The 24,345-nt window shown below is 51.1% G+C and overlaps 2 protein-coding genes across 11 annotated transcripts in view; both read left to right on the top strand.

Moving 5' to 3' along the window:
- cdk16 (cyclin dependent kinase 16) overlaps positions 1-19,629 on the top strand; it is a 28,515-nt gene extending 8,886 nt beyond the window's left edge. For 3 of the 10 annotated variants that reach the window (XM_088623729.1, XM_088623728.1, XM_088623730.1), the window contains 17 exons: positions 1,717-1,897; positions 4,501-4,668; positions 4,988-5,121; positions 5,521-5,646; positions 6,653-6,709; positions 7,049-7,163; positions 7,749-7,843; positions 8,147-8,209; positions 8,741-8,864; positions 8,968-9,088; positions 9,534-9,631; positions 10,179-10,284; positions 10,584-10,626; positions 10,931-11,021; positions 11,975-12,062; positions 13,269-13,308; positions 14,953-19,629. In XM_088623729.1, coding sequence (XP_088479855.1) covers positions 1,777-1,897; positions 4,501-4,668; positions 4,988-5,121; positions 5,521-5,646; positions 6,653-6,709; positions 7,049-7,163; positions 7,749-7,843; positions 8,147-8,209; positions 8,741-8,864; positions 8,968-9,088; positions 9,534-9,631; positions 10,179-10,284; positions 10,584-10,626; positions 10,931-11,021; positions 11,975-12,062; positions 13,269-13,308; positions 14,953-15,141 — 1,779 coding nt within the window. In that variant the 5' untranslated portion in view covers positions 1,717-1,776 and the 3' untranslated portion in view covers positions 15,142-19,629. Of the gene's footprint in view, positions 1-1,716; positions 1,898-4,500; positions 4,669-4,987; positions 5,122-5,520; positions 5,647-6,652; positions 6,710-7,048; positions 7,164-7,748; positions 7,844-8,146; positions 8,210-8,740; positions 8,865-8,967; positions 9,089-9,533; positions 9,632-10,178; positions 10,285-10,583; positions 10,627-10,930; positions 11,022-11,974; positions 12,063-13,265; positions 13,309-14,314; positions 14,432-14,952 lie in introns of all 10 variants that reach the window. The other 7 variants (XR_015933761.1, XM_088623731.1, XM_088623737.1 and 4 more) reach the window with 7 other exon arrangements.
- Positions 19,630-20,557: 928 nt separating this feature from the next.
- tsr2 (TSR2 ribosome maturation factor) lies at positions 20,558-24,340 on the top strand. Its single transcript, XM_088623754.1, has 5 exons — positions 20,558-20,734; positions 21,355-21,445; positions 22,009-22,100; positions 22,377-22,574; positions 23,105-24,340. Exons 1-5 carry the CDS (start codon positions 20,573-20,575, stop codon positions 23,219-23,221), a joined length of 660 nt encoding a protein of 219 aa, XP_088479880.1. The 5' UTR covers positions 20,558-20,572; the 3' UTR covers positions 23,222-24,340.
- Positions 24,341-24,345: the final 5 nt, after the last annotated feature.

Genomic DNA, 24,345 nt, shown 5'->3' with positions numbered 1-24,345 from the left:
AAATCTTCTTATTTATTGTTGTAGTCTTCTTATTTATTGTTATTGTCATCCTGTAAAGCGCTTTGAGAAGCCACCTTTAAAGGCGCTATATAAAATAAAGTTTATTATTATTATCATTATTTCACCACTGTAATTTATATCCGAGCCCACAATTGTAAAACCTGAGATGGACTGCGCCGCTGTTGACCGGTGGAGTTATTTCCATCGGTGTTAATAATAACCACTGACATTCCGAGCAGTGGCGCGGTGGTGACAGATCCTCAGCACAGGCCGCTCTGTGAGCGCGATCAGACAGCTGCTGCAGCTCGGTCTGCCTCGGCTCCCCCCGAACTGCCGCCGCGGATGCCCAGTATCTTCCCCAGCTCCCCAGTTTGGGAACAGGCGAGATCCGTTCTCCCTTTCGGTTGCCAGCGCTCCCAGTGAGCGGCAGTGCTGCCCTGTCAGGCTCCCTGTCTGTGTTTGTTGACCCATCGCTAAGATACACAGACATTCCTGCGGCGGAGCTGCACTCCGCGGGGACGGGGGTGTGGGGGGGCGCTGGGGGGGGAGAGGGGAGAGGGGAACGGACGAGAGGAGAGCAAGAGGGTGCGGGGGAGGAGGGGACAGAAGAGAGTGATGGGCAAAGGGGAGAGTGAGAGAGAGGCAAGAGGCAGAGAAGGAGAGAGCTCTGGGGGGTTTATAAGCAGGGGCTCTTGTAAAGGAGTCCATGTTGGATTAAAGCACCTGCTGGTCAGTCAGGTGACAGTGGACACCAGGAAGCAGCAGCGCAGCACTGCTCTTCTCACACAGCTTCCTTGCCAGGCAGCAGCTCAGACTGAAGACAGGTTAGGAAGAGTCTGTGTGTGATGAAGCTGCTGTGATATAATTCAAATCCTGTAAATTAACTCAAAAGGTCTGTAGTAAAATCAACAAACGGTAACAATTATTTTAACACACAACATGCTGTTTGGACACAGAGCTGCTTGAGTATGAAACCCTGTTATTGCAGTGGGAGAATGATTGAACTCTTAGAGTCCTTTAACATCAAAAGCAAATGGAAATGAACCCACACACCTGCCGTTCCTCTCTTAGACGCAGCACCTGTATACATCCTTACGGTGGAGCGATGGGTGTCATCATTAAAGGTCATCTGCCAGGTGTTGGCCAGCCTGGGGTTTTATCCTTTTGAATTTTCTTTGCTGCTTTGACAGCGTTTAGCCCTTCTCGTTGGGTATCCTCTGCAAACTTCAATAGAATCTAGATCACTTACAGAAAGTAGGAAGAGCAGTGATCCTGGCCGAGACCCCAGGGATGGTCCACTAATAGCATCACCCCAGTTTGACTGTCCAGCCATTACCTTTATGCTGAGTTCTCTATTAACTACTTCTCAGTTGCAGCACACATTTCCCTGAAAGCCTGCTGCCTGAAATTGAAGAATATTTTATGAGGATATTTTATCTAAAATCTTTTGAAAATCTAACTACATAAAATGCCATCTGATGGCATGGACTGTTGGTTAGCACTGCTGACTCACTGCTCTGGGGTCCTGGGTTTGATTGCAGCCTATTTCATGCCATGGCTGTGTGGTTTGTCTTCACTCCAGAGTCCACGCTGTGCTGGTCACATCACGGTTTGTCTCGGGGTTGTCTGTGTGTGGGCCCGCGTGGGACAGGCCGTGAGTGTTGCTCTGTACATGCGTGTGCCTGAAGGCTCACAGCTCTCTGTCTGTCCTTGCAGGCACACAGGACGGTGGCTGCCCCCCCAGCCCCTTCCACCCGCCCCCCCCTGCCCCCCCTGATGGACCGCATGAGGAAGATCAAGAGGCAGCTCTCCCTCACGCTGAGGGGGGGTCACACTGGGGACAAGAGCCTGACGGAGACCATCGGCAGCAGCCAGGACACGGCCAACAGCGATAGTGGTACAGCAGTCCTCCCTGAGACCCACTGACTGTCCCCGACATCCTGCAGAGAGGCACTGGACTGAGACACTGCATCGCACTGACGCTCACTGATGGAGAGACACTGCATCGCACTGACGCTCACTGATGGAGAGACACTGCATCGCACTGACGCTCACTGGTAGAGAGACACTGCATCGCACTGACGCTCACTGGTGGAGTGACACTGCATCGCACTGACGCTCACTGATGGAGAGACACTGCATCGCACTGACGCTCACTGATGGAGAGACACTACATCGCACTGACGCTCACTGATAGACCGAGACACTGCATCGCACTGACGCTCACTGGTAGAGAGACACTGCATCGCACTGACGCACACTGGTGGAGTGACACTGCATCGCACTGACGCACACTGGTGGAGTGACACTGCATCGCACTGACGCTCACTGATAGACCGAGACACTGCATCGCACTGACGCTCACTGGTAGAGAGACACTGCATCGCACTGACGCACACTGGTGGAGAGACACTGCATCGCACTGACGCACACTGGTGGAGAGACACTGCATCGCACTGACGCTCACTGGTGGAGAGACACTGCATCGCACTGACGCTCACTGGTGGAGAGACACTGCATCGCACTGACGCTCACTGATAGACCGAGACACTGCATCGCACTGACGCTCACTGGTAGAGAGACACTGCATCGCACTGACGCACACTGGTGGAGAGACACTGCATCGCACTGATGCTCACTGGTGGAGAGACACTGCATCGCACTGACGCTCACTGATAGACCGAGACACTGCATCGCACTGACGCTCACTGATAGACCGAGACACTGCATCGCACTGACGCACACTGGTGGAGAGACACTGCATCGCACTGACGCTCACTGGTGGAGAGACACTGCATCGCACTGACGCTCACTGGTAGAGAGACACTGCATCGCACTGACGCACACTGGTGGAGAGACACTGCATCGCACTGATGCTCACTGGTGGAGAGACACTGCATCGCACTGACGCTCACTGATAGACCGAGACACTGCATCGCACTGACGCTCACTGGTGGAGAGACACTGCATCGCACTGACGCTCACTGATGGAGAGACACTGCATCGCACTGACGCTCACTGATGGAGAGACACTGCATCGCACTGACGCTCACTGATGGAGAGACACTGCATCGCACTGACGCTCACTGATGGAGAGACACTACATCGCACTGACGCTCACTGATAGACCGAGACACTGCATCGCACTGACGCTCACTGGTAGAGAGACACTGCATCGCACTGATGCTCACTGATGGAGAGACACTGCATCGCACTGACGCTCACTGGTGGAGAGACACTGCATCGCACTGACGCTCACTGGTGGAGAGACACTGCATCGCACTGACGCTCACTGATGGAGAGACACTGCATCGCACTGACGCTCACTGATGGAGAGACACTGCATCGCACTGACGCTCACTGATGGAGAGACACTACATCGCACTGACGCTCACTGATAGACCGAGACACTGCATCGCACTGACGCACACTGGTGGAGAGACACTGCATCGCACTGACGCACACTGGTGGAGAGACACTGCATCGCACTGACGCTCACTGGTGGAGAGACACTGCATCGCACTGATGCTCACTGGTGGAGAGACACTGCATCGCTCTGACAGTTGATGAAATAACGAGACTGCTGCGGTACAGCCCTGGTCCATGAGAGCCCCAGGCCAATGTTACAGGTCACACTAAACGGCCCATTCGGAACATGTGTAGATAATTGGTCAATTAGTCAAGGAATCTGTTTAATTAACGCAGCTCTGTTTCATCTGAGGGATGAAACACATTTGATTTCAGATCCACAGCATCTCTAAATGACTTAATTAAGCAATTAGCCCACTTAACAGTTCCCAGATAAATGGTCATGTGGCTTTTGAGAGATTGAGGATGTCATGGTTGCCCTGCTGTACTGCGGCTCTCCAGCGACAGGCCTGGGCACCTCTGGACCGCTGGACCTCTGGGCAGCCCTGAGTGGTGTGGACAAGGCCCACGGGGGTGTCTTGAGTGGGGTAGACTCCAGGCAGCCCTGAGTGGTGTGGACAGGGCCCACGGGGGTGTCTTGAGTGGGGTAGACACGTGACTCCTGCTTCCAGCTCTGTCCACAGCCTGACTCTTCTGCATGGCTTTCAGGCTGCTCTGGTTTGACCTCATTGTCTTTTTCTTTGACACCTGCAGATTTTCAGTTATAAAGTTAGTTTTTGTTGTTTTTTCCTTTTCGGGGAAAAAAATACGTTTGCAAGAACCAGACGTGTTTCTTTCCAGCTGTTTTATTTTTTGGTTCTCTATTATAATTTAAATTTTCCTGCTGGTTTTGTTTCTCTCCTCCTCTTCCCTTCTTCCCCGCTCTTGTCTTCTCTCCTTTTTAATCCTCCCTTCCTCTCTCTCTCACTTTGTCTCCCTCCTGCTCTCCTCCTCTCCTTCTGCATTTCCCCCCATGCGCTGCTTTTCCTCCCTCCATTGCGGCCACCCCTCTCTCCTCCTCTTCCTCCTCCTCCCTCCCTGTCTTCTCTTTCCATCACCCCTTTCTCTCCCTCCTTCCTGTCCCTGTGTCAGAGGCCATGTTTGTGAGGGGCAGTGTGAGGGGCGGTGTGAGGGGCAGTGTGCGGACAGGAAGTTCCCTCAGCATGCACTCCCTCCTGCAGTCATACAGCTCCGCCCTGCGCAGACCGCACAGCCTGGCCCGCAGCCTCAGCTCCTATCTCAACCGCAACACGCGCCTGGGTACTTACTGTCGGAGAGGGGAGGGAGGGAGCGCTGAAAGGAGAAGGTGGGGGAGTCGGCTTCAGCCCCCTCGGCTGCCGCTGTCACTGGGCACGCACTGAGCTGGGAGAGGGAGGAGGAGCTGGGAGGCGAGGAGGGAAGGTGGGAGGGGGAGGGAGTGAGGTAATGGGAGTGAGGAGGGGTGTGTGTGTGAGAGAGAGAGTGGGAGAGCTTGTGGGAGGAGCTGGGGCGAGTGTGACTAGCAGCCGACAGCACCGTGGGTGTTCAGTGTGGAAGAGAGGGGCTGACCTATCCTCTCCCCTGGTGCGCGTGTGCACAGAAATCGTCCACGAGGATGTGAAGATGGGCTCGGATGGAGAGAGTGACCAGGCCTCGGGGACGTCCTCGGATGAGGTGCACAGTCCAGTCAGAGTCAGGCTGAGGAACAACCCTGCTCGCAAAATCTCTACTGAGGTACAGTGCGCTCTGCCACACGGTATCGCTCACACTGGGACACGCCGGCGCGCGGGTATCGCTCACACTGGGACACGCCAGTATCGCTCACACTCGGACACGCCGGCGCGCGGGTATCGCTCACACTGAGACACTCTGATGCACTGGTGTCACTCACACTCAGACACGCCAGTGCGCCGGTATCGCTCACAGACTGTTAATGAACATCCACATGGACACTCTGGTGCACCTACACTGACATACTCACAGCATCCTTCTGGTGCTGCAGTCTTCTCCTTCTCCTCTTACGTGGGGCTTGCAGCTTCAGGCGGCTCCCTGTCAGGCTGTGCAGCGCGGACGTGTCCTGCTCACAAGCCTGTAGGTTGGTGATCCAGCGTCGGTCCCCTCTGTGTCTTTCAGGACATCAATAAACGCCTGTCTCTCCCAGCGGATATCCGGCTGCCGGACGGGTACCTGGAGAAGTTCTCCCTGAACAGCCCTCCTTTCGACAAGCCCCTGAGCCGCCGGCTGAGGAGGGTCTCTCTGGTGCAGTGCCCTCCCCGAGTCCACTTCCCTCTCTCCCCCTTCCTCTGTCACACCGCCTGGTCTGAGGCCTAGTACAGTGCAGGAGGCTCAGGACATTTTACACAAGCATTTGTGTTAGGAAGAAGCATGCAAGCCGGGGTACTGGTAAATGGGTTGTTTTGTTAAGACATACAAACTCCCCCTTTTTCCAGAGCAAACAGGCCTCTCTGGATAACTCTTGAAACAGTGAATTTGTGATAAATGGATTGTTGTAAAAATTGCTGCATCAGCTAAGTTTACAGATAGTCAGTCTCATGTACTGGAAACCCACCTACACCATTACACTAAGCCAAACACACAGTATGGTGAGACTTCAGTTGACTCAGATTGCTTGAATTGGAGTTAAGGAACGTTCGGTTTTCTTTTTGGCCATCTCTGTTGACTGAGCTTAATTTATATTTTAAAATGTAATTCATTTAAGAATTACTGAGAAACAACTTCCTATTTACAGTGCTAGAATGGGGAGCACCCATTCACTTGCACAGCTGGATAATTTACTGGAGCAAAGTGTAGTACAGTACCTTGCTTGGTACAACAGCTGTGCCCCACTTGAGTTTTGAACCTGTGACCATGATCAAAGGTCTGATGCTCTACTGGCTGAGCTGACCACTCATTTTAGACTCAAAGTTTGAGTGTCTAAACCTGATGGGCCTGCAAGCCTGTTAAGGGAGTCAGTTAAGAGATCATGGGCAGAAATAGATGCAGACTCACTCCTGGCATTGTGACAGTACTGAAGTCAGACGCAGCTGTGACACTTTTATGATCATTAACAGCTGTATCACACTTATTTAATAGATCATTAAGGTAACCTGGAGCTGGTATAAGGGCTAGTCAGTGCCTTATACTAAGCTGAGCAGAAGAAGCTTAAAGCCCCCTCTAAATTTCACTATTCTAATAACAGTAATGATGTCTGTAGTTTTAACATGAAAGACTGATGTTCTCATATCCTGTTTGTTTCCTTCTGCAGTCTGAGATTGGTTTTGGGAAATTGGAGACCTATGTGAAGCTGGACAAACTGGGAGAGGTATGGACAGTCTCTGTGTGTCAGTGTCCCTGTGTGTCAGAGTGTGACTCTAGTCAGTGTCAGTCTGTGTGTCAGAGTGTGACTCTAGTCAGTGTCAGTCTGTGTGTCAGGGCGTGACTCTCGTCAGTGTCAGTCTGTGTGTCAGTGTGTTTGTTTGTGTGATAAGGTGTGTCTGAGGGGAGCAGCATCGGTCTGAGAGCTGCAGAAGAGGAAGCATGAATTAATTCCATGCTGAAAAATGAAAAGTTGTATAGCCTCTTCAGATGTGTCATACAGCGCGAGTGCTAGGCTGGCCGTGAGGGGCGATGGGTAACGGTGCCGGCGTGCTGTGCCCCGCAGGGAACCTACGCCACAGTGTACAAAGGTCGCAGCAAGCTGACTGACAACCTGGTGGCCCTGAAGGAGATCAGGCTGGAGCACGAGGAAGGGGCGCCCTGCACGGCCATCAGAGAAGGTGAGAGCAGTACCGTGCTGCACCACCAGCTCGGAGTTAAATGTCTCCTGTAAACGATTGCTTTTTAATCTGAACCACAGGTCAGTAACAGTATTGAAAAAAGTAATCCGTTACAGTGCTCTGTGTCGTGTCTGTAGTAATGCATTACCTCTCCCCCAGATTACTACAATAAATAGTACAACACACAGGAGCGCAGTGCAGACCAGTACAACACACAGGAGCGCAGTGCAGACCAGTACAACACACAGGAGCGCAGTGCAGACCAGTACAACACACAGGAGCGTTAATATGTAGTTAATACTACATATTAACGTAGTATAATATGCTAATATATCATCAGAAATATATATATATCGGAAATACAAGATGTATTATCAGGTTCCAGCAGCAGAACAAACTGAGTACAACCATATACACTCAGGACAGCATGAGACTAGAGACAGCAGGACTCATAGATCAGCTGCATTTGAGAGAGGTTTTTGCTGCTCTTTTTTAAAGTTTTTGTGGTTTCAGGGCATTTTTTCAAACCAAAGGCAATGTAATTTTGTTCAGTTTGTTAATGACTGAAAAATTGTGTTTCTCCAGTGTCTCTCCTGAAGGACCTAAAGCACGCCAACATCGTGACTCTCCATGACATTATCCACACCCAGAAATCCCTGACTCTGGTCTTCGAGTACCTGGTGAGTCTCTTACACGCACCGGCCCACTGGGACACACACACACACACACGCTGGCCCACTGGGAGAGACACACACGCTGGCCCACTGGGAGGGACACACACACACGGGCACACACACTGGCCCACTGGGAGAGACACACATGCTGGCCCACTGGGACACACACACACTCTGGCCCACTGGGAGAGACACACATGCTGGCCCACTGGGACACACACACACACTGGCCCACTGGGACGTGGGCACTAGCGCTGCTAGGGCTGGAGCTGGAATTCTGAAAGCGCTGTCTCGACCTCTTTTTCCCAGGACAAGGACCTGAAGCAGTACCTGGACGACTGTGGGAACTGTATCCACATGCACAACGTCAAGGTGAGGCCTCCCCACACCTGTGCTCGCCTTCCGTTGACTTAGGGTGTGTTGGATTTTTTTTTATCGCTGGCAACAATTGCTTGCAAATATTTACGTTACTGCAAGTTAAGTCTAAGTTCTCATATTCACTTGTTAGTTTTTTGGTTTGTTCAGCTCTGTCCTTCAGCAGTTAGCTGAAAACAGAGCTGAGCTCGAAAAAACGGACTATAATCTTAACAGAACTGACTGCAATCCAGCCGTCGGTCATCAGTCTCATCTCTCTCTGGGGGTGTCTAGCCTGACTCGGGGAGGTTTGGACGGTGTAGCCTCAGCAGAACCCTTGTATGTTGTCTTTCAACTAAAATGCGTACCAAACTCCGAGGAAATATGACCTGGAGAGATTTCTTTTCAAACTGCAGCTGGGCGGCAGTATTGACAGTGATGCGTTTGGATTCTTTTGACTTCCATGCATGATGGTTTTGCTGGATTTTTAAAGGTTAGCGGAGGGGCTTTTGAAAGGTCCGAGCCATGACTCTGTCCCCCTCCCCTCAGCTCTTTCTGTTCCAGCTGCTGCGGGGACTGGCTTACTGCCACAGCAGGAAGGTGCTGCACAGAGACCTCAAACCCCAGAACCTGCTCATCAACGAGAGGGGCGAGCTCAAGCTGGCGGATTTCGGTCAGTGGCCTCGTTCCCTCACGCTCTCTCCGTCCCTGGATCAGTGTGGGTCACCTGCAGAGCATCCCGCTGAGACTGACCCCCAGTTTGTCTGTTTGTCCAGGTCTGGCCCGGGCCAAGTCCATCCCCACCAAGACCTACTCGAACGAGGTGGTGACCCTGTGGTACCGGCCACCTGACATCCTGCTGGGCTCCACTGACTACTCCACACAGATAGACATGTGGTCAGTATACCACCGCTGAGCACTCAACACAGACATGTGGTCAGTATACCACCGCTGAGCACTCAACACAGACATGTGGTCAACATAACACCGCTGAGCACTCCACACAGATAGACGTGTGGTCAATATAACACCGCTGACCACTCCACACAGTTAGACGTGTGGTCAATATAACACCGCTGACCACTCCACACAGATAGACGTGTGGTCAATATAACACCGCTGACCACTCCACACAGATAGACGTGTGGTCAATATAACACAGCTGACCACTCCACACAGTTAGACGTGTGGTCAATATAACACCGCTGACCACTCCACACAGATAGACCTTTGGTCAGTGGTAGAACGCGATCAGACTGTGTCTCTATGATAGTGCTGCGAGCTGATGTGACCACTCACATGCCAGTGTGGTGTGAACGCCTCTCCCTCTCCGTCCCCTCAGGGGTGTGGGGTGCATCTTCTATGAGATGTCCACTGGACGGCCGCTGTTTCCAGGCTCTACTGTTGAAGAGGAACTGCACTTCATCTTCAAGCTGCTCGGTAACACCTCCCCGTCTCTCCTGACCCCCTCCCTCCTCGGTCTCGCGCCGCTTTTCTTCTGTATAGTCTGGAGCTCAGCAGTGTGAGCCTGGCCAGTACCTGGAGGGGAGACCTCCTGGGAAAAACTAAGGCTGCTGCTGGAAGAGGTGTTAGTGGGGCCAGCAGGGGGCGCTCACCCTGCGGTCTGTGTGGGTCCTAATGCCCCAGTACAGTGATGGGGAAACTATACTGCACTGTACTCTTCTCCAAAAAACAAGGAGTATTACTGTGGTGTCCTGGCCTTAACCAATCTTGACCTCCTAATAATCTCCATCTATGAATTGGCTTCATCACTCTGTTCTCCTCCCCACAATTTCACATTGGTGGTGGTGGTGGAGGGGAGTCCCCTTTACCTGTAGAGCGCTTTGAGTGGAGTGTCCAGAAAAGTGCTGTATACAGGAAGTGTAAGGAGTTATTACACTCTGTGTTGCTTAGCAGTCAGTATTCACCCTCTCTGAGCTCTCCACTGCGTGTGCTGCATGTCTGTCTCTGTCCTTCCTTGTTCTAGGTACGCCCACTGAAGAGACCTGGCCTGGTATCGGCTCCAATGAGGACTTCATTTCCTTCAACTACCCCCGCTACAGAGCCGACAACCTGCACAGCCACACCCCCAGGTACACAGCTGCATTCGCCACAGCCCTCACAGCTGCGCAGCCGCAGGCCCCAGGTGCAGAGCTGCGCAGCCACAGCCTACAGCCACACAACTCTGCAGGCGCAGACCCGAGGTGCACAGTAGCTGCTGCTGCAGGTCTCATTTACACAGCTGCGCAGCTGCAACCCACAGACCCACAGCTGCGCAGCCGTAGACCCGAGGAGCACAGCAGCTGCAGGTCTCATTTACACAAAAGGTGGCTGTACCATGCATCTGGGGTGGGTGGACAGGTGTTCTGACCGCTCTCTTTCTGTCTCTCAGACTGGACAGTGATGGAGTGGAGCTGCTCTCTAAACTGCTGCAGGTGAGATGCAGATGCACCACTAACACGTCTAACACTTTCTTCATGAACTCTGCTCTCCTGCTGTGAATAGGTTTCCTGCACCCATAACTGCTTACCTGGAAGAGCATAAATGAGGTGTAAAGCGGTCTGGAATATGGTGCCTGTAAATGCCTGCATTTAGCTGCTGTTTCCTTCTGTATGAGGCTCAGAATTTACTTTTCTTATTAATAACCTTGCATAGGAATAGGCTGTTGCCGCAGCGGTTAGCTGTGTGATCAATCTGAATTGATTTAGTTGTGAATTATGATGATTTTTTATGTTTCAGTTCGAGGGCAGGAAGCGAATTTCAGCAGATGAAGCCATGAGGCAGCCCTACTTTCACAGCCTGGGGGAGAGAGTGGTCAACCTGCCTGACAGTGAGTGTGTCAGCGCATCGCAGCCCAGGGCAGCACATCACAGCACAGGGCAGCGCATCATAGCATATCACAGCACAGGGCAGCGCATCACAGTACATCACAGCACAGGGCAGCGCATCATAGCATATCACAGCACAGGGCAGCGCATCACAGTACATCACAGCACAGGGCAGCGCATCACAGTACATCACAGCACAGGGCAGCGCATCAGAGCACATCACAGCACAGGGCAGCGCATCATAGCACATCACAGCACAGGGCAGCGCATCACAGTACATCACAGCACAGGGCAGCGCATCACAGTACATCACAGCACAGGGCAGCGCATCATAGCACATCACAGCACAGGGCAGCGCATCACAGTACATCACAGCACAGGGCAGCGCATCACAGTACATCACAGCACAGGGCAGCACATCACAGTGCATCACAGCACAGGGCAGCGCATCACAGTGCATCACAGCACAGGGCAGCGCATCACAGTGCATCACAGCACAGGGCAGCGCATCAAAACAAAAGTGTAGCACGTCACGGCCAAGGCCAGCGCGTCAAAACAAAAGGGCAGCATGTCAAAGCACAGGGTAGCACATCGCAGCGTATCACAGCGCAGGGCAGCACACGGCACCACACAGCAGTTCATCCAAACACAGGGCAGCACAGGGCAGTGCATCAAAACGCAGGGGAGTGCAGAGCAGCGCATTAGAACAGTCAGCTCAGAGCAGTGCAGGGCAGGACATTGTGGGACAATCCAGCATTGCAGTATATTCACTGAGCTTCTCCTGAAAGTGTTGTGGTGTCTTCTATGTTTGATTTAGAGATTCGATATTTCAAAGTGGAGGTTTTGACTGTTTTTTCTTAAATGTATTTTTTTTATTGCTGGTGTTGATGATTCTATTGATGGGAAGGGTGGCGAAGTCAGGATCTCATTCTGTGCCTCTGTCTCTCTCTCTCAGCTACTTCTATATTTGCACTAAAGGAGATCCAGCTGGAGAGGGAGCCTGGAATGAGGATGAGCTCCCTGCCTGAGTCAGGTGAGCTGGGGTGGGTCTCTTTCCGTCTGTCTGTCTCCGTCTGTCTGGACAGAACACCTTCTACCATTGTGAGCTCTATCGCCAGTGTGCAAAAATACAGACCCGTCACATTCTGTAAAAAGGAGAGTTTTTTTTTCCCCCAGCTGTCCTCATAATAGAGCCGAAGAGCCTGTCGGGGTGAACCAGATGCCTGCTAGAAACATTCCAGTATAATTGTGGTTAAGACATGAAGGCAAGTTTAACACTGGAGAAAATGATCTCGACAGTGTATCTCATGAGAGAGTCAATACTCCAGAAAAAGTGAGGTAGTCCAGGATCACTGCACCCTTTAACCTCATTCAGTACAGCTTGAAGACGACAATTGGTGATGCATATGGTATCTAGTGTTCACATGGCAGCACCGGACATTATATAGTACTTGCTGTACTAAATGTAATACTGGTTTAAGAAAAGACTATCTCTGGGTACAGTATACACTGATTTAGTTGCAGTACTACTGCTGCTGCGACTACCACAGGTATTACTTCTATCACTGCTGCTGTTTCTGTCTTGCTGCTGTACTCCGCAGCTGCTAGCTCTGCTGGTTACTAGTAGGGACTCCTGGAGCCACCTCTGCTGCAGCACTAGCTCAGTGAGTGGAGCACGAGACTCTTCATTTCAGAGTCCTGGGTACAGCCCTGGACTGGGCGACCGTCTGTCTGGTACGAGCTCCCCAGCCGTGTTGTTGAAGCCGATAACCTGGCTTCCTTCCCGGCACAGCTGGACGAGATCTGCTGACTATCAAAGAGCCTAGATGGGCCGAGCTCTCTTCTTCTGTAATTGATCTTATCTAGCCCTAAACGCCACTAACCGCTGCTATAAGTGCTAATCAAGTTAGCATTCTTGGTACTTATGTGCCGTTATACGGCTGGTACTGATTTCTGCACCTCCTGCTGCCACTGCTGTTCGTTCTCTGCCATTCCTGACCCGGCGGCTCTGCCCTTCAGCGCTGCTGGCGCTGTGGCCACTGTTACCGCGGTCGCAGCAGCAGCAGCAGCAGTGAAAGGGTTGTAAAGTGCCGCCAGGGTGTGTCTGTGCCGAATTGAGAAAACCGTAGGGCCTGCGTTCTCACCACCGTCCCATCTCGACACTCCCATCCTGATCTTCTCCTCCCTCCCTAATTCCCTCACTCCTTCCTTCTCCCTCTGCCTCCCTGCCTGCCCTCATCCCCCAGCAGCCCTGACAGTGTGTGTGGAGGATGCAGAGTTCTGACTCAGGTACAGAGATGGGCATCTTGGCACGGCAGCCCCCCCTCACGCCGCTGGCTCATGCCTGACCTGACCCCGCCATCCCTTCCCTCCTCCCATCCCCGCCACTGGACAGACCTGGCTGTGGGCAGCGTCCCCTGCAGTCCTCCAGTCCTCACACACAGGACACGGGCAGGCGTTGCTGAATTCACATGCTTAGCCGCTGAGTCTGTGGATTTGGGGATTATGCAGCACGTGCTGATGCAGGAGCTCTGCAACCTGCCCTGGGACGCGGGGGCTGGGGCTCAGGGTGGAAACGGCAGACTGACGGGCCGTGAGGTTAACTGTTCGGCAAACTGCAGCTGAGCTGTAGCACAGGAAAGACCCCAGAGCAAGCAAAGGAGCTGTCTTAGAGCTTATTCCCGCTGGCTGGAAAGCTGCAGGAGCATGGGGCTGGCCGGGAGAGCGTCTGTGGTGGCGAGGGGAGAGAGGGCAGCAGCCGTGGGCATAGGGTGGACGCCGCTGGGGGGGGGGGGAGGTGTTTCAGGGGAGCTGGCTGGGGAAAGGCCCAGGTGCTCAGTGTCAGCTATTCTGCGTTTGGCTCACGTCAGCCGTATCCTCCAAGGAGTCGATCAAAAAGCCACATTCATAACAACTCGGACAACCGGGCCTAGAGACCGTAACCGGGCCCGGCCCAGACTACATCTCTTCAGCAGGCAGAGCCCGCAGCGACTTCCTTAGACCCACAGATTACCCCACAGACAGGGCTGAAATTCCCCTAAATGTTCATTAGCTGAATTGAAGTGCGACAGATGTGGGCTAAACTAACATGAGGGTTAAATGGGGGAAGTTAAGGCCCTGTTTGGGCTGGTTAGAGATGAATATCAGTGATTTTTTTCCCCCCATCTTTCTGTCCTGCCCAGGCCTTGCTTTGCAATTGCCATCTTTTAACATATTATCTTCCTTTTCTTATGTTTTATTTCTCCTGCCACTCCCCCCCCCAACCCCCTCCCCCACTGCCACCTCCATGTAATAGTCTCCTCCACTGACACTGAGTGTTTCCAGCCAGCCAGTCAGATTGAAGCTGCCCCTGAGCATGTGCTGTGCTAGTCCTAATCCCACATCCTCATTGACTGCAGTGGCTCCTGCCCGGGTAACAGAACTCTTCCTGCTTGTTTTTCTCCTCTTTGATTGGTGGTGTGTGTTTGGCGCTCGCTTTGGTTTTGTGAATCCACGTGTGGTGTGCACGCAGTCTTGCCCTGTTTCCACTTTACCCCGTTCTGTAGGACTGCCCCACCGAACACCTGATCTATAGACTGCACTCACTGAGAATTGTTCTTGGGCAGAACAATGCGATGTTGTAGTGAGGGCCCTGGACTCGTAACTGAAGCTTTATGGGTTCAAATCCTACTTGGGCGCACAGCTGTTGTGCCCTTAAGCAGGGCACCTCACTCTAATTGCTCACGGTAAATACCCAGCTGTGTAAATCAGTACAGATTTAAATCGCACTGAAGAATAAACGAGATGTGAATACACTGTAGGGAGGAATCAGGGGGCGCTGAGCGTGCTGTCTGTGAGCTGTGTGCATGTCCTCTCCATCTTGTCTCTGTCGTCGTGCAGACCAGCGCCGCTCCTGTGCTGCACTTGACACAGTCCTCTCCTGTCTGTTTGCAGTGGACGGCAAGCCCCGAAGACAGAGCCTGCTCTACTGAGACGGGGGGGAGAACCGTGAAGACAAGGGGAGAACCAGGGAGAGACGCCCTGTTCGTCTTCTGGGGATACATCACATTCACATCGGATACTTTCATTGTTTTTTTTTTTTTCAAGAAGCGTTGTGGTGCTTTTTGGGGGTGCCCAGACTGACATGTGGGGTGGTTTCGGTGGGGGCAGTTGGCTCATCCCATGTGTCCTTTGAGGTGAGGTTGAGAGATGTGAAGGGGAGTTTGGGGGACAGACGCCACTCTCCCTCTAAATGCTCACTTCTTTCCTCACTCTCTCCTGTCTTCCTATACTCCCCCTGTGTCTCCTGCAGAAAGACTGGGGCTGTCTCTCCAATTTGACCTGACTCTCCTCCCTGAGCACCTTCTCCCAGGGATTTTGGAAAGGAGCAGGGGTGTAATCCCAGTGTCCTGGCCAAATTTCCCATTGGCCTTTGCCAACCATGGCCTCCTAATAACCCCCATCTCTGAACTGGCTTCATCACTCTGTTCTCCCCCCCCCTCTGAGAGCTGGTGTGTGGGGAGCCCACTGGCAGATTCTCCATTTGGGGGCTGCACATTGGTGGCGGTAGTAGGATTCCTCATTACCTGTAAAGCGCTTTGAGTGGAGTGTCCAGAAAGGCACTATATAAGTGTAAAGATGTAGGGCCCCCCTAGCAGCTTGTGAAGCAGACAGTAGCCGTCATGTGTCTGACGTGGTGTGGAACCCCATCACTGTGGGGCTCAGTCCAGTGGGGTGCCGGGGTCATGCACTAGTGGTGAACTGCAGGGAACAGATGCCAGTGGGGTTTTGACACAGTCCTGGGTGTTGCACCTTCATGACTGTGGGGGCACCTCTGAGGGGAGGCGTGCAGGGTCCACCTGGGACACAGTGCCCCTGATCTTATCCACAGCGGAAACAGTGGGAGACTCCCAACAACATGATGTGAAGATCCGAGAATATAATTTTTTATGTTCTTCTCATTAGAAGACTTCTGATGAGGAGTGTTGTACTTTCATGTCTGGTTGTATGTTTTAAAGAAAAAAAAAAGTTAATTTGATGCCATTGCAACAGGATTTTTGTTTCTCTCTTGGCAGTGATGATGGCATTTCTGTTTGATGTTTTAAAGGATGGTACTGAGCTCTGGGGGGGCTGCTCTGTGATTATGGGGGTGTCTGGAGGGGCTTAGCCTTAGGGAGAATTGAGGGAGGGGGTTTGTCTTTCTCTCAGTGCACATTGGGGCTCCCCTGCCTCTTTACACACCCCAGACCATCTCGGTGTATCATTGAAACTCCAGTCAAGCCACACTACTGGAGCCCTGCCCTTTTAAAATGAGCGTCTCTGAGGTGAGGGAGTGTATGCAGCACCAGTAAGCAGGGAATGGAGCTGACCTGCACTTGTCAGGATTCGTTTGGCACTCAAGGCCTCCCCAGGGCACAGATGTTCAGGATAGTCAGTGGTGTTTCCTGCTGTATGTTAGCCCTTGCATTGCTTGTTCAGTGTGTGGAAGACGGGCTGTGTCCGGCTCTGGGCTCTGCCTCAGGCGGGCCTGTAGTGGACAGGGCTCAGCAGTAGCTCAGATGGTCTGCTCCGTCGTCACGTCATGCCTGTTGTATTTGGGCCAGACTGTGGAGTTCCCCGTCTGCCTTCTTTGAAGCAATATAACCGTCAATGGCCAAAGTAATGTGTCTGTGAAACTGATCTTTTTTTCATCCAGAGTTTTCAGACTGGTTCTCGTTTCGTTTTCATCGCGTGTCCGAGTGTAGAAATGGGGAGATCAATCAGGGAGATGAGACACTACAAACACTGTATCACGAGCTGCAGTTGCTCCTGACCTTGCCTGCCAGTGGCCCCTGTGTTGTGCTGTTGTATCCGAGTATTGACCTGTGTGGTATTGTGTGCTGGTGGCTGCAGCACAGGAGAAGGCAGATGCCGACGTGCTGTAGCCCTTTCGGTTGACTTTTAACCCCTCTCTGTGTCCGGGTGGAATTCCTGGCTTATCCTGTGGTGAGAGGTTCGGCAGGGGTACAAGTAAACGTGCACACTGGTGAGCGCAGGTGGGGACAGACAGACTGGACCTCTCCCTCTGGCCCTGCAGGGTGCAGATACTCCCACAGTCAGCCCTGCTGGTAGAAGCCCTAAAGAGAATTGCTCATACTGTGACTCTTTCGAGCCCGCATGACTTCCTTATCCACCATTAGTGTGACTCCTGCAATCATCGTTTCGATTGTTTTTCTTTGATTCCCTTTTTCATACCAGCCGGACCTACAGGTAGTTTAAAAATCGCAGATGGGGGGGCAGGTTGTTGAAAGGATTGAGGAAGAGGGGGGCAGCAGAGTGACCAAGGACGCAGCTTGGAAGAGCGAAGGCAGGCAGGCTGCACTGTACGTCTTCCCGAAAGAGGGAGGGGTGAGGGATGTGCAGCCTCAGCACTGCTGAGCAAAGGACAGAGTGGCTTCTCTTTCTTCCTGAGGGACGGCTTTTCACACGCAGGTGTCTTGGACATGAGAACATGAGACAACTCTTTGTGTAAATGCTGTCCTGATTAGCAGATCTCATCTAGTTGTTTCCTGGAAGAAGCCAGGTTATCAGGTTCAGCAACATGGCTGGGCGGCTTGTTCCACACTCCTACAGCCCCCAGATGTGTGATGTGTGCCTGTTTGTTTTTTTTTCCTCTCTCTTTAAATGCAGACAATCCTGAGCTGTGATGGGTTTGTAGAGTTAGAATCAGGTCACTGTCCTCCTGGCTGGGTCAGCACCTGTGTCCACTTCCGTTTACAAAAAGAAGATGACACCGGGAAACTCTGAAGTCTATTGTGAAGTGTCCCAATCTTCTTGTGCTGCTGCTGCGTAGGCCGAAGATGTAATTGTGTCGGCAGCAGGGGATCATGTGCTTCTCCTGTCCGGCGGGATATTTCCACATCTCGTCACTGAGGCCGGAGACGCAGCACAGCCAGAGCTGCAGGCCCAGATCGTTGCGGTCCTCGCTGTCCTCTCCGCACCAGATCTGTTCCACGGTGTTGAGTGTGTGCGGCCCTGGCCCTGGCACTTCTGCCCCTCCCAGTGGTGTCTCCTGTAGGAGCTGAATATGGGGAACTTTTCACAGTATTTCTGCCTGGGCCTGGTCCTTCATGCTGGCCACCTGTATTTGCTTTTTAGTAGTCTGATTTGCTCTGTACTACATTTTACTGTGTTTTTACTACAGTAAAACCACAAGATGCTGTGATGAGTGTGACTTTTCAGCCAGTAATGGATTCAGATGGGCGATACTGCAGTTTCTCGTCCTGGCCACTTGGTGTCGCTGTTGAGGGTGCTGTAACAGCCTTGCATATGTCTGTGACAGCATGACTCTAGGATTTTGTTTTTCCAAGGCCAGTTATTCCCACAGTAATTGGGGGGTGAATATCTTTCCCCTGTACCCCAAAGGGTTGGGGACCACTGGGCCAGACAACACTGCTCAGTATGTACTAGGGGGACCTGTCAGGGCATGCTGAACATGCTTCAGTTCACTGAGCAGTCTGAATACCCCAAAAGCTCTGGGCTGAGCGGTGAACAATTCTTAGCTATTCCCCAAAACTGTTGTTGCACCTGTAGCCGTTCTGCAAGGTGTTTTGTGTTGTCTTGACCCTGTTTGCATTTTGAGCAAATACTTGCAAGGTGACCTTGTCTTCTCAAAAGCAATACACGCTCCCCCTGCATCCTGAAAGTCATTATGTGTGTTTTAAGGGGTGCAACATCAACCAAGAAAAGCCAAAGGTGTGAAAAAAGACATTTCTTCCTTCTTTTTTTTTTACAGTTGAAGCAGTTTTGGAAAACTGAAGCTGGGAGTTTGATTTGGAGCTTAGGAGTAGTTCAGCAAAGATGTACTGTAAGCAAGCTAAAAAGCTCTGAAATCTGTTTTTCGGTGCACACGCAGTATAGATTGTCAGTATAAGCTCCACAGCTGTACTGGTCTACTGTACTCCTGGTACGTTTGGAGGGGGTTCCCTCCCTGTCCGATTGAGTCAGGCTGTGGTTCTGAAAGATGTCCATCGCTGCTGTGGTACTTCCTGCTGTTTAGCTGCATCTGAGTGAATAGTTTCCTTAAGGCGCTAAGGACAATTCAGAATTTCCTGTTCAATCCAGCAAGACGCACTGTTCCAGCTGTCACTCATGGTCATACATCCCTTCTGACATCACCATTACCTTAGAGCACGGGCCATGTGTTTCAGGAGGTCGAAGGTCACCTGAATACCATTCAATGTAGCACGTATGACTATGAACAGAAGGATACTGCAGTAAGGAATCCTACTGTACATGGGGCAGTCAGAATGTCCACTTTACCACCTTCGCTGTAGGATTTTGTACAAAGCAATAGAGCTGTAATGCTCTGTGAATGATGTAGGTGTGCCACCCAAACACATCATGCACCCCACATTTCAGCTTCCATTACCACCCCACACAAGCTGGTTACAAGCAATGAATTTGTAAGTTATTGTAATTTTTTTATTCAATTTGACAATGATGCATTTGTTGCTTATCTGTTTGTTTGTTTTTTCTTTGGACATTTTTTAATGAAATGTTTTAGAAATGTTCATAGTATGCAATCTGTAAAAAATAATCTACATGTCTAATGTACATTGTAAGAGCTATTAAAAACTTTGAAGGAGTGAAGCTGGATCTGTGCAACTTTTGTTTTTGGCTGGTCAGTGTATGTCTGAAGCAGGGCTGTCCAGTCCTGGTCCTGGAGGGATGGTCAGTGTGTCTGCACCAAGGGCTGTCCAGTCCTGGCCCTGGAGGGCTGGACACTGTGTTTACAGGTTTACAAGGTCTTTTCAGACAGCAGTACTAAAGCGACACCATTAGTGGACACTAGTGTAGATGTCCTGTCCAGGAGGTATTTTTTCTTTTACCTATAAATAAGCTTGCTAAACTCTCCAACTTTATTTCTGAGGTCTCAGAATGTTGCAGGGTGCAGTGGATGTGAGAACAGTGAGGGCTGATTGAGAGACATTTTCAGAACGTTTGGACACATCTGGACTCTGGATTCTATACTTCTGCCTCCTACTGGTACACCAACCACGCTACATGTGTTCTGGAGAAAATGGTCAAGGAGCGGGTGTGCAGAAGGTGTCTCTATACATGACTTGAGTGTGGGTGTTGCAGTGTTGGGATCTTGGCGTGTTTCAGTGCTGTGAGCACTGGTTGATCTCTCGGCTGCTCAGGCATATGTACCAAGGAGGGCAAACTGTAGTGTTGTCTTCATCTTCCAGGGGTCTACTGAATTCTTTAAAAAGAAATCACATGAAAACAAAGTCTTATAAAAGCTTGTTTTATTTTTTGTTCGGTTATGGGTCAAGGAGCATATGAAAACCGCGAGAATGAAGATCCCAGGTTTTAAATAATATTTCTATGAAATCGAGTTGTTAGTCTGAAGGATAAATTTCATTCTAGTGATTTTTCCTCAGCCTTTTTGATTATATTGGTAAGGTACTCCGTCTTTACTTAAACGGAAGCTTTGTCGAATATTGGCGAAGAGAAGAGCAGAAAGCAACAGAACATTTTTATTTAATGTTTAAATTAATAAAATTACGTACGCACGTCTACTTCTCGATCGATGCTTTCTCTATCGAGTGGTTTTCCTACAGCGCCGCAAAGCGGATGCAAGCGATCGACTTCTAATGCCTGTGTTTTCAAGATGGCTGCGCCCGTTCTGACCGCACATGAAGTTTTTGCCGAGGGGGTTCGTGCTGTTTTGGAGACGTGGCCGGTGCTGCAAGTGAGAACAGTTTTTCTTTCAGTCTTAAAACCAGTTTTTCTCGTTTCTATAGGTGTATTTTGAGTCTTAATTAACGGGGGTGTCAGGACATATGCACTCACACATGATCGTGTTTGAGTTAACACGGTCTGGCCGGTCGATACCACAAATAGGGTCGATTTGCTATGAAATTCTGTAACACAGCAGTGAATTGTAGTATAAATCTTTATTATATTTAAATTTCATTGAATTTGGCTGTTGATTTACTGTAACTTTCTATTATAAAAATGTTTTAACCGTCTTTTTACTGTAGTCTACTGTAACACAACCTGTTTAACAAGCAGTCCTGAGTTTAAAAGTATTGTAAAGACCGCGGGCTTCGGTACGGAATGGAGCAGGCGTAGGACTCGGGGAATGGGGTTGAACAACACATTTAATAACCAGAGCCGGGGAACGGTAAACACACAGGGACAGGGGTTACAGCGCTGCACCTACGCGAAGGGAAGAGCGGTCTCCCAGCCCCCGTCCCACTATAAACAGTCCCGTAGTCCCGCCCCCAGGCGATGGGGCTACAGTATTTATTTTAATATACTGCTGCAACCCCCTTTCTGTCACGACTGTTTACTTCTGCTTTGTCTCAGATTGCGGTGGACAATGGATTTGGGGGTGCACACAGCCGACAGAAAGCTGATTGGATGGTGGACGCTGTGCAGCAGTATTTCCATGACAACAGTGAGTGGTTTTTATTTTGTGTGACCAGCGCCTCTCCTCTGACTGTGTGCTCTGTGTCCAGCGCTTCTCCTCTGACTGTGTGCTCTGTGTCCAGCGCCTCTCCTCTGACTGTGTGCTCTGTGCGTGTCCAGCGCCTCTCCTCTGACTGTGTGCTCTGTGTCCAGCGCCTCTCCTCTGACTGTGTGCTCTGTGTCCAGCGCCTCTCCTCTGACTGTGTGCTCTGTGCGTGTCCAGCGCTTCTCCTCTGACTGTGTGCTCTGTGCGTGTCCAGCGCTTCTCCTCTGACTGTGTGCTCTGTGCGTGTCCAGCGCTTCTCCTCTGACTGTGTGCTCTGTGTCCAGTGCCTCTCCTCTGACTGTGTGCTCTGTGCGTGTCCAGCGCCTCTCCTCTGACTGTGTGCTCTGTGCGTGTCCAGCGCCTCTCCTCTGACTGTGTGCTCTGTGCGTGTCCAGCACCTCTCCTCTGACTGTGTGCTCTGTGCGTGTCCAGCGCTTCTCCTCTGACCGTGTGCTCTGTGTCCAGTGCCTCTCCTCTGACTGTGTGCTGTGTTCTGTGTTGTGCAGCTGACCTGGAGCAGGATGAGGTTGAGGACTTCCTGGCAGAGCTGATGAACAATGAGTTTGACACTGTGGTGGAGGATGGCAGTCTGCCACAGGTACACGCACTCCTGTACATAAGACCAGCTGCTGCACAGAGCATGCAGGGCTGAACAGCAACCCACAGTTCCTTGCTCTGGCATTTCACCCATTGCTTTTACCCATTAATAGGTTTGCTAATTATAAATTCTATAACTTTTCATTCTGGGGTCTGTGTCCTCTTGGAGTGGATGTGAAAACAGTGAGGGATGAGTGAGAGAGACCTGTAGAAATCAGGCTGTCCAGATCTTAAGTCACCTTAAGGGTCTCATTGTTTTCTTCTGTATGTCCAATAGGTGGCGCTAGAACTGCGTGAGCTGTTTGGGAAGTGTCAGCAGGGGCAACTGGCGGAGGTGAGGGAGCGGATCGCCCAGCTGGCACAGCGCCGCGCACCAGTCAAGGTTACCGCTGTCTCCGCCCACAGCCCTGATGAGGAAGAGGGGCAGGCGAGAGGGAGCAGTGAGGACGAGGAGGAGGAAGAGAGAGAGACAGAGGTACTGATTGCATGGTGTCCACTGTCACTTGAACAGCGCTGTTGCTACTGCCTTGCCAGTCTCAAACAGCCATTATTTTTGAAGGGCCACAGTGTCTCTCTTTGACAAAAAAGCCCTAGACTGGTAATCCTAAATGCTCTGACTCACAAGTTTAAATGAAGCCTTCAGCCTCATGATTCGCCCCCATTAAACCCATTTGGCTCTGAGAAGCTCAGGGTGGCCCCTGCACAGAAACTGGGCGTGTTGTTCAAGGGACTTTCTAACCCTGTTTCCGCCTGAGCATTATTTAACTCAGTTTTAGGTTTTACCTTGAAGCTGTGGACTAAATCAAAACGAGTGCTGCATATTAACTCCATGTCTGATAATGAAGGTGGCCCACAGAATGAAGTGTGTGAATGTGTTGTCCCACTAGTCCAGCTCAGATGCACGGTATTTAAAATGCGTATGTGGGGGCACCTCTCCCTTTGTCTTCTTGTCATCGTTGGCCCCTGTGCAGCGTCTCTCAGCGCCCTGCTGTCTGTGTCCCCCAGGCGATGGAGTGTGAGGAGGCAGCAGGCGGGGTCCCCACTCCCCCCAGGGCCCAGGACAGCCTTTCCCCGCCCGACGCCGAGGACGGCTGGACCGTGGTGCGCAGGAAGAAGAAATGAGAGAGCGAGGAGGAGGAGGAGAGAAGTGGGAGTGTGTGTCCTTCTATCCCAGCTCCGCTCCGAGCAGCGTGTTGGCAGGCCCTGGAGGCCCCTGGGCTGTTCCTGCTCCTCGCAGTGCCTGCGGTACCAGCTGCAGTGACCCCCAGCCCCGGTGCTCTGGGGAGAATGCGATGTGGACAGGCGAGAGAGGCGAGGGGGGTTCTGGTCCCTTGTCCGGCAGGAGCCTGGGACCTTCAGGGGACTGTGGAGCTCAGGGCCAATAGACTGGTGCTCCGGTTGGAATGCATACCCACTTCTGTCTTTCTCCGTATCAATGCATGTCTTTGAGAGTGTGTGTGGTGTGTGGATTAGTTGAGGCATGTCTGTGTGAAAATGTCAATTCAGCGCAGTTCAACAGTTTGGTTTTCTCATCCAATACAGATCTATCCTGTTGATCCTGGTGAACAACATGTTGGTAGTACCAACTCTTGGGATAATAAGAGGATTAAAATTAAATTCATTTAACTCATTATAACTCATTTTTAACCTCTGTAGTACGGGCAGGGCGACTGAAGCTGCTGTTTCGGCAGTGAAGAGAAGACAGATGTCCTTGTTATTTCAAAGCCCGGGTGCAGTCTGGGAGTGTCCAGTGCACTCCTCTGGGCCCAGCTGTAGGCCAGGCCAGTCCATGCTTGGCTGTGGGTACCTGCAATGTCAGGTGTGGACACATGAGTGTTTGAATCTCGTGCCTCTATTGTGCTGTGCTGATTTTTTTTTTGTCAGTTTTGTGAGTATGTGGAATGTTAGGAGAACTGCCTTTGTTTAATTTAAACAAACGAATCACATCAAATAAAGTTAATTTTCTCAGAATATTTTTTCTTCTATTCTACAGATAGCGATATTACTTGCTAAAACCAAAGTGTACCTGAATAAAGTGTCAGCTCCGCTCGGGAGACGGCAGTGTTGAGGGGCTTGGACTTCTAACTGAAAGGTTGTAGGTTCGAATCCAATTAGTCTAAAAACAGAGCTAGCTCTGTAAATGGTCTGAAATGTAACTTATTATTACAGGCATAATATAACTTATGTGCATAACTATTTCTATTGATGGTAATAAAAGATAGTGTGAAGTAAAATACTAAAGATTT

Source organism: Lepisosteus platostomus, chromosome 3, assembly GCF_059453375.1.
Source record: "Lepisosteus platostomus isolate fLepPlt1 chromosome 3, fLepPlt1.hap1, whole genome shotgun sequence".
Lineage (NCBI taxonomy): Eukaryota > Metazoa > Chordata > Actinopteri > Semionotiformes > Lepisosteidae > Lepisosteus > Lepisosteus platostomus.
This window is presented reverse-complemented; position numbering and strand designations above follow the sequence as displayed.

What these genes read in the sequence shown, in the direction of transcription:
- tsr2 (XM_088623754.1), top strand. Translation starts at nt 20,573, where the DNA reads ATGCTTTCTCTATCGAGTGGTTTTCCTACAGCGCCGCAAAGCGGATGC. An exon ending in AGGATGGCAGTCTGCCACAG is followed by an intron (nt 22,101 to 22,376) that starts GTACACGCACTC and finishes TATGTCCAATAG; the next exon opens with GTGGCGCTAGAACTGCGTGA. An exon ending in AGGAAGAGAGAGAGACAGAG is followed by an intron (nt 22,575 to 23,104) that starts GTACTGATTGCA and finishes TGTGTCCCCCAG; the next exon opens with GCGATGGAGTGTGAGGAGGC.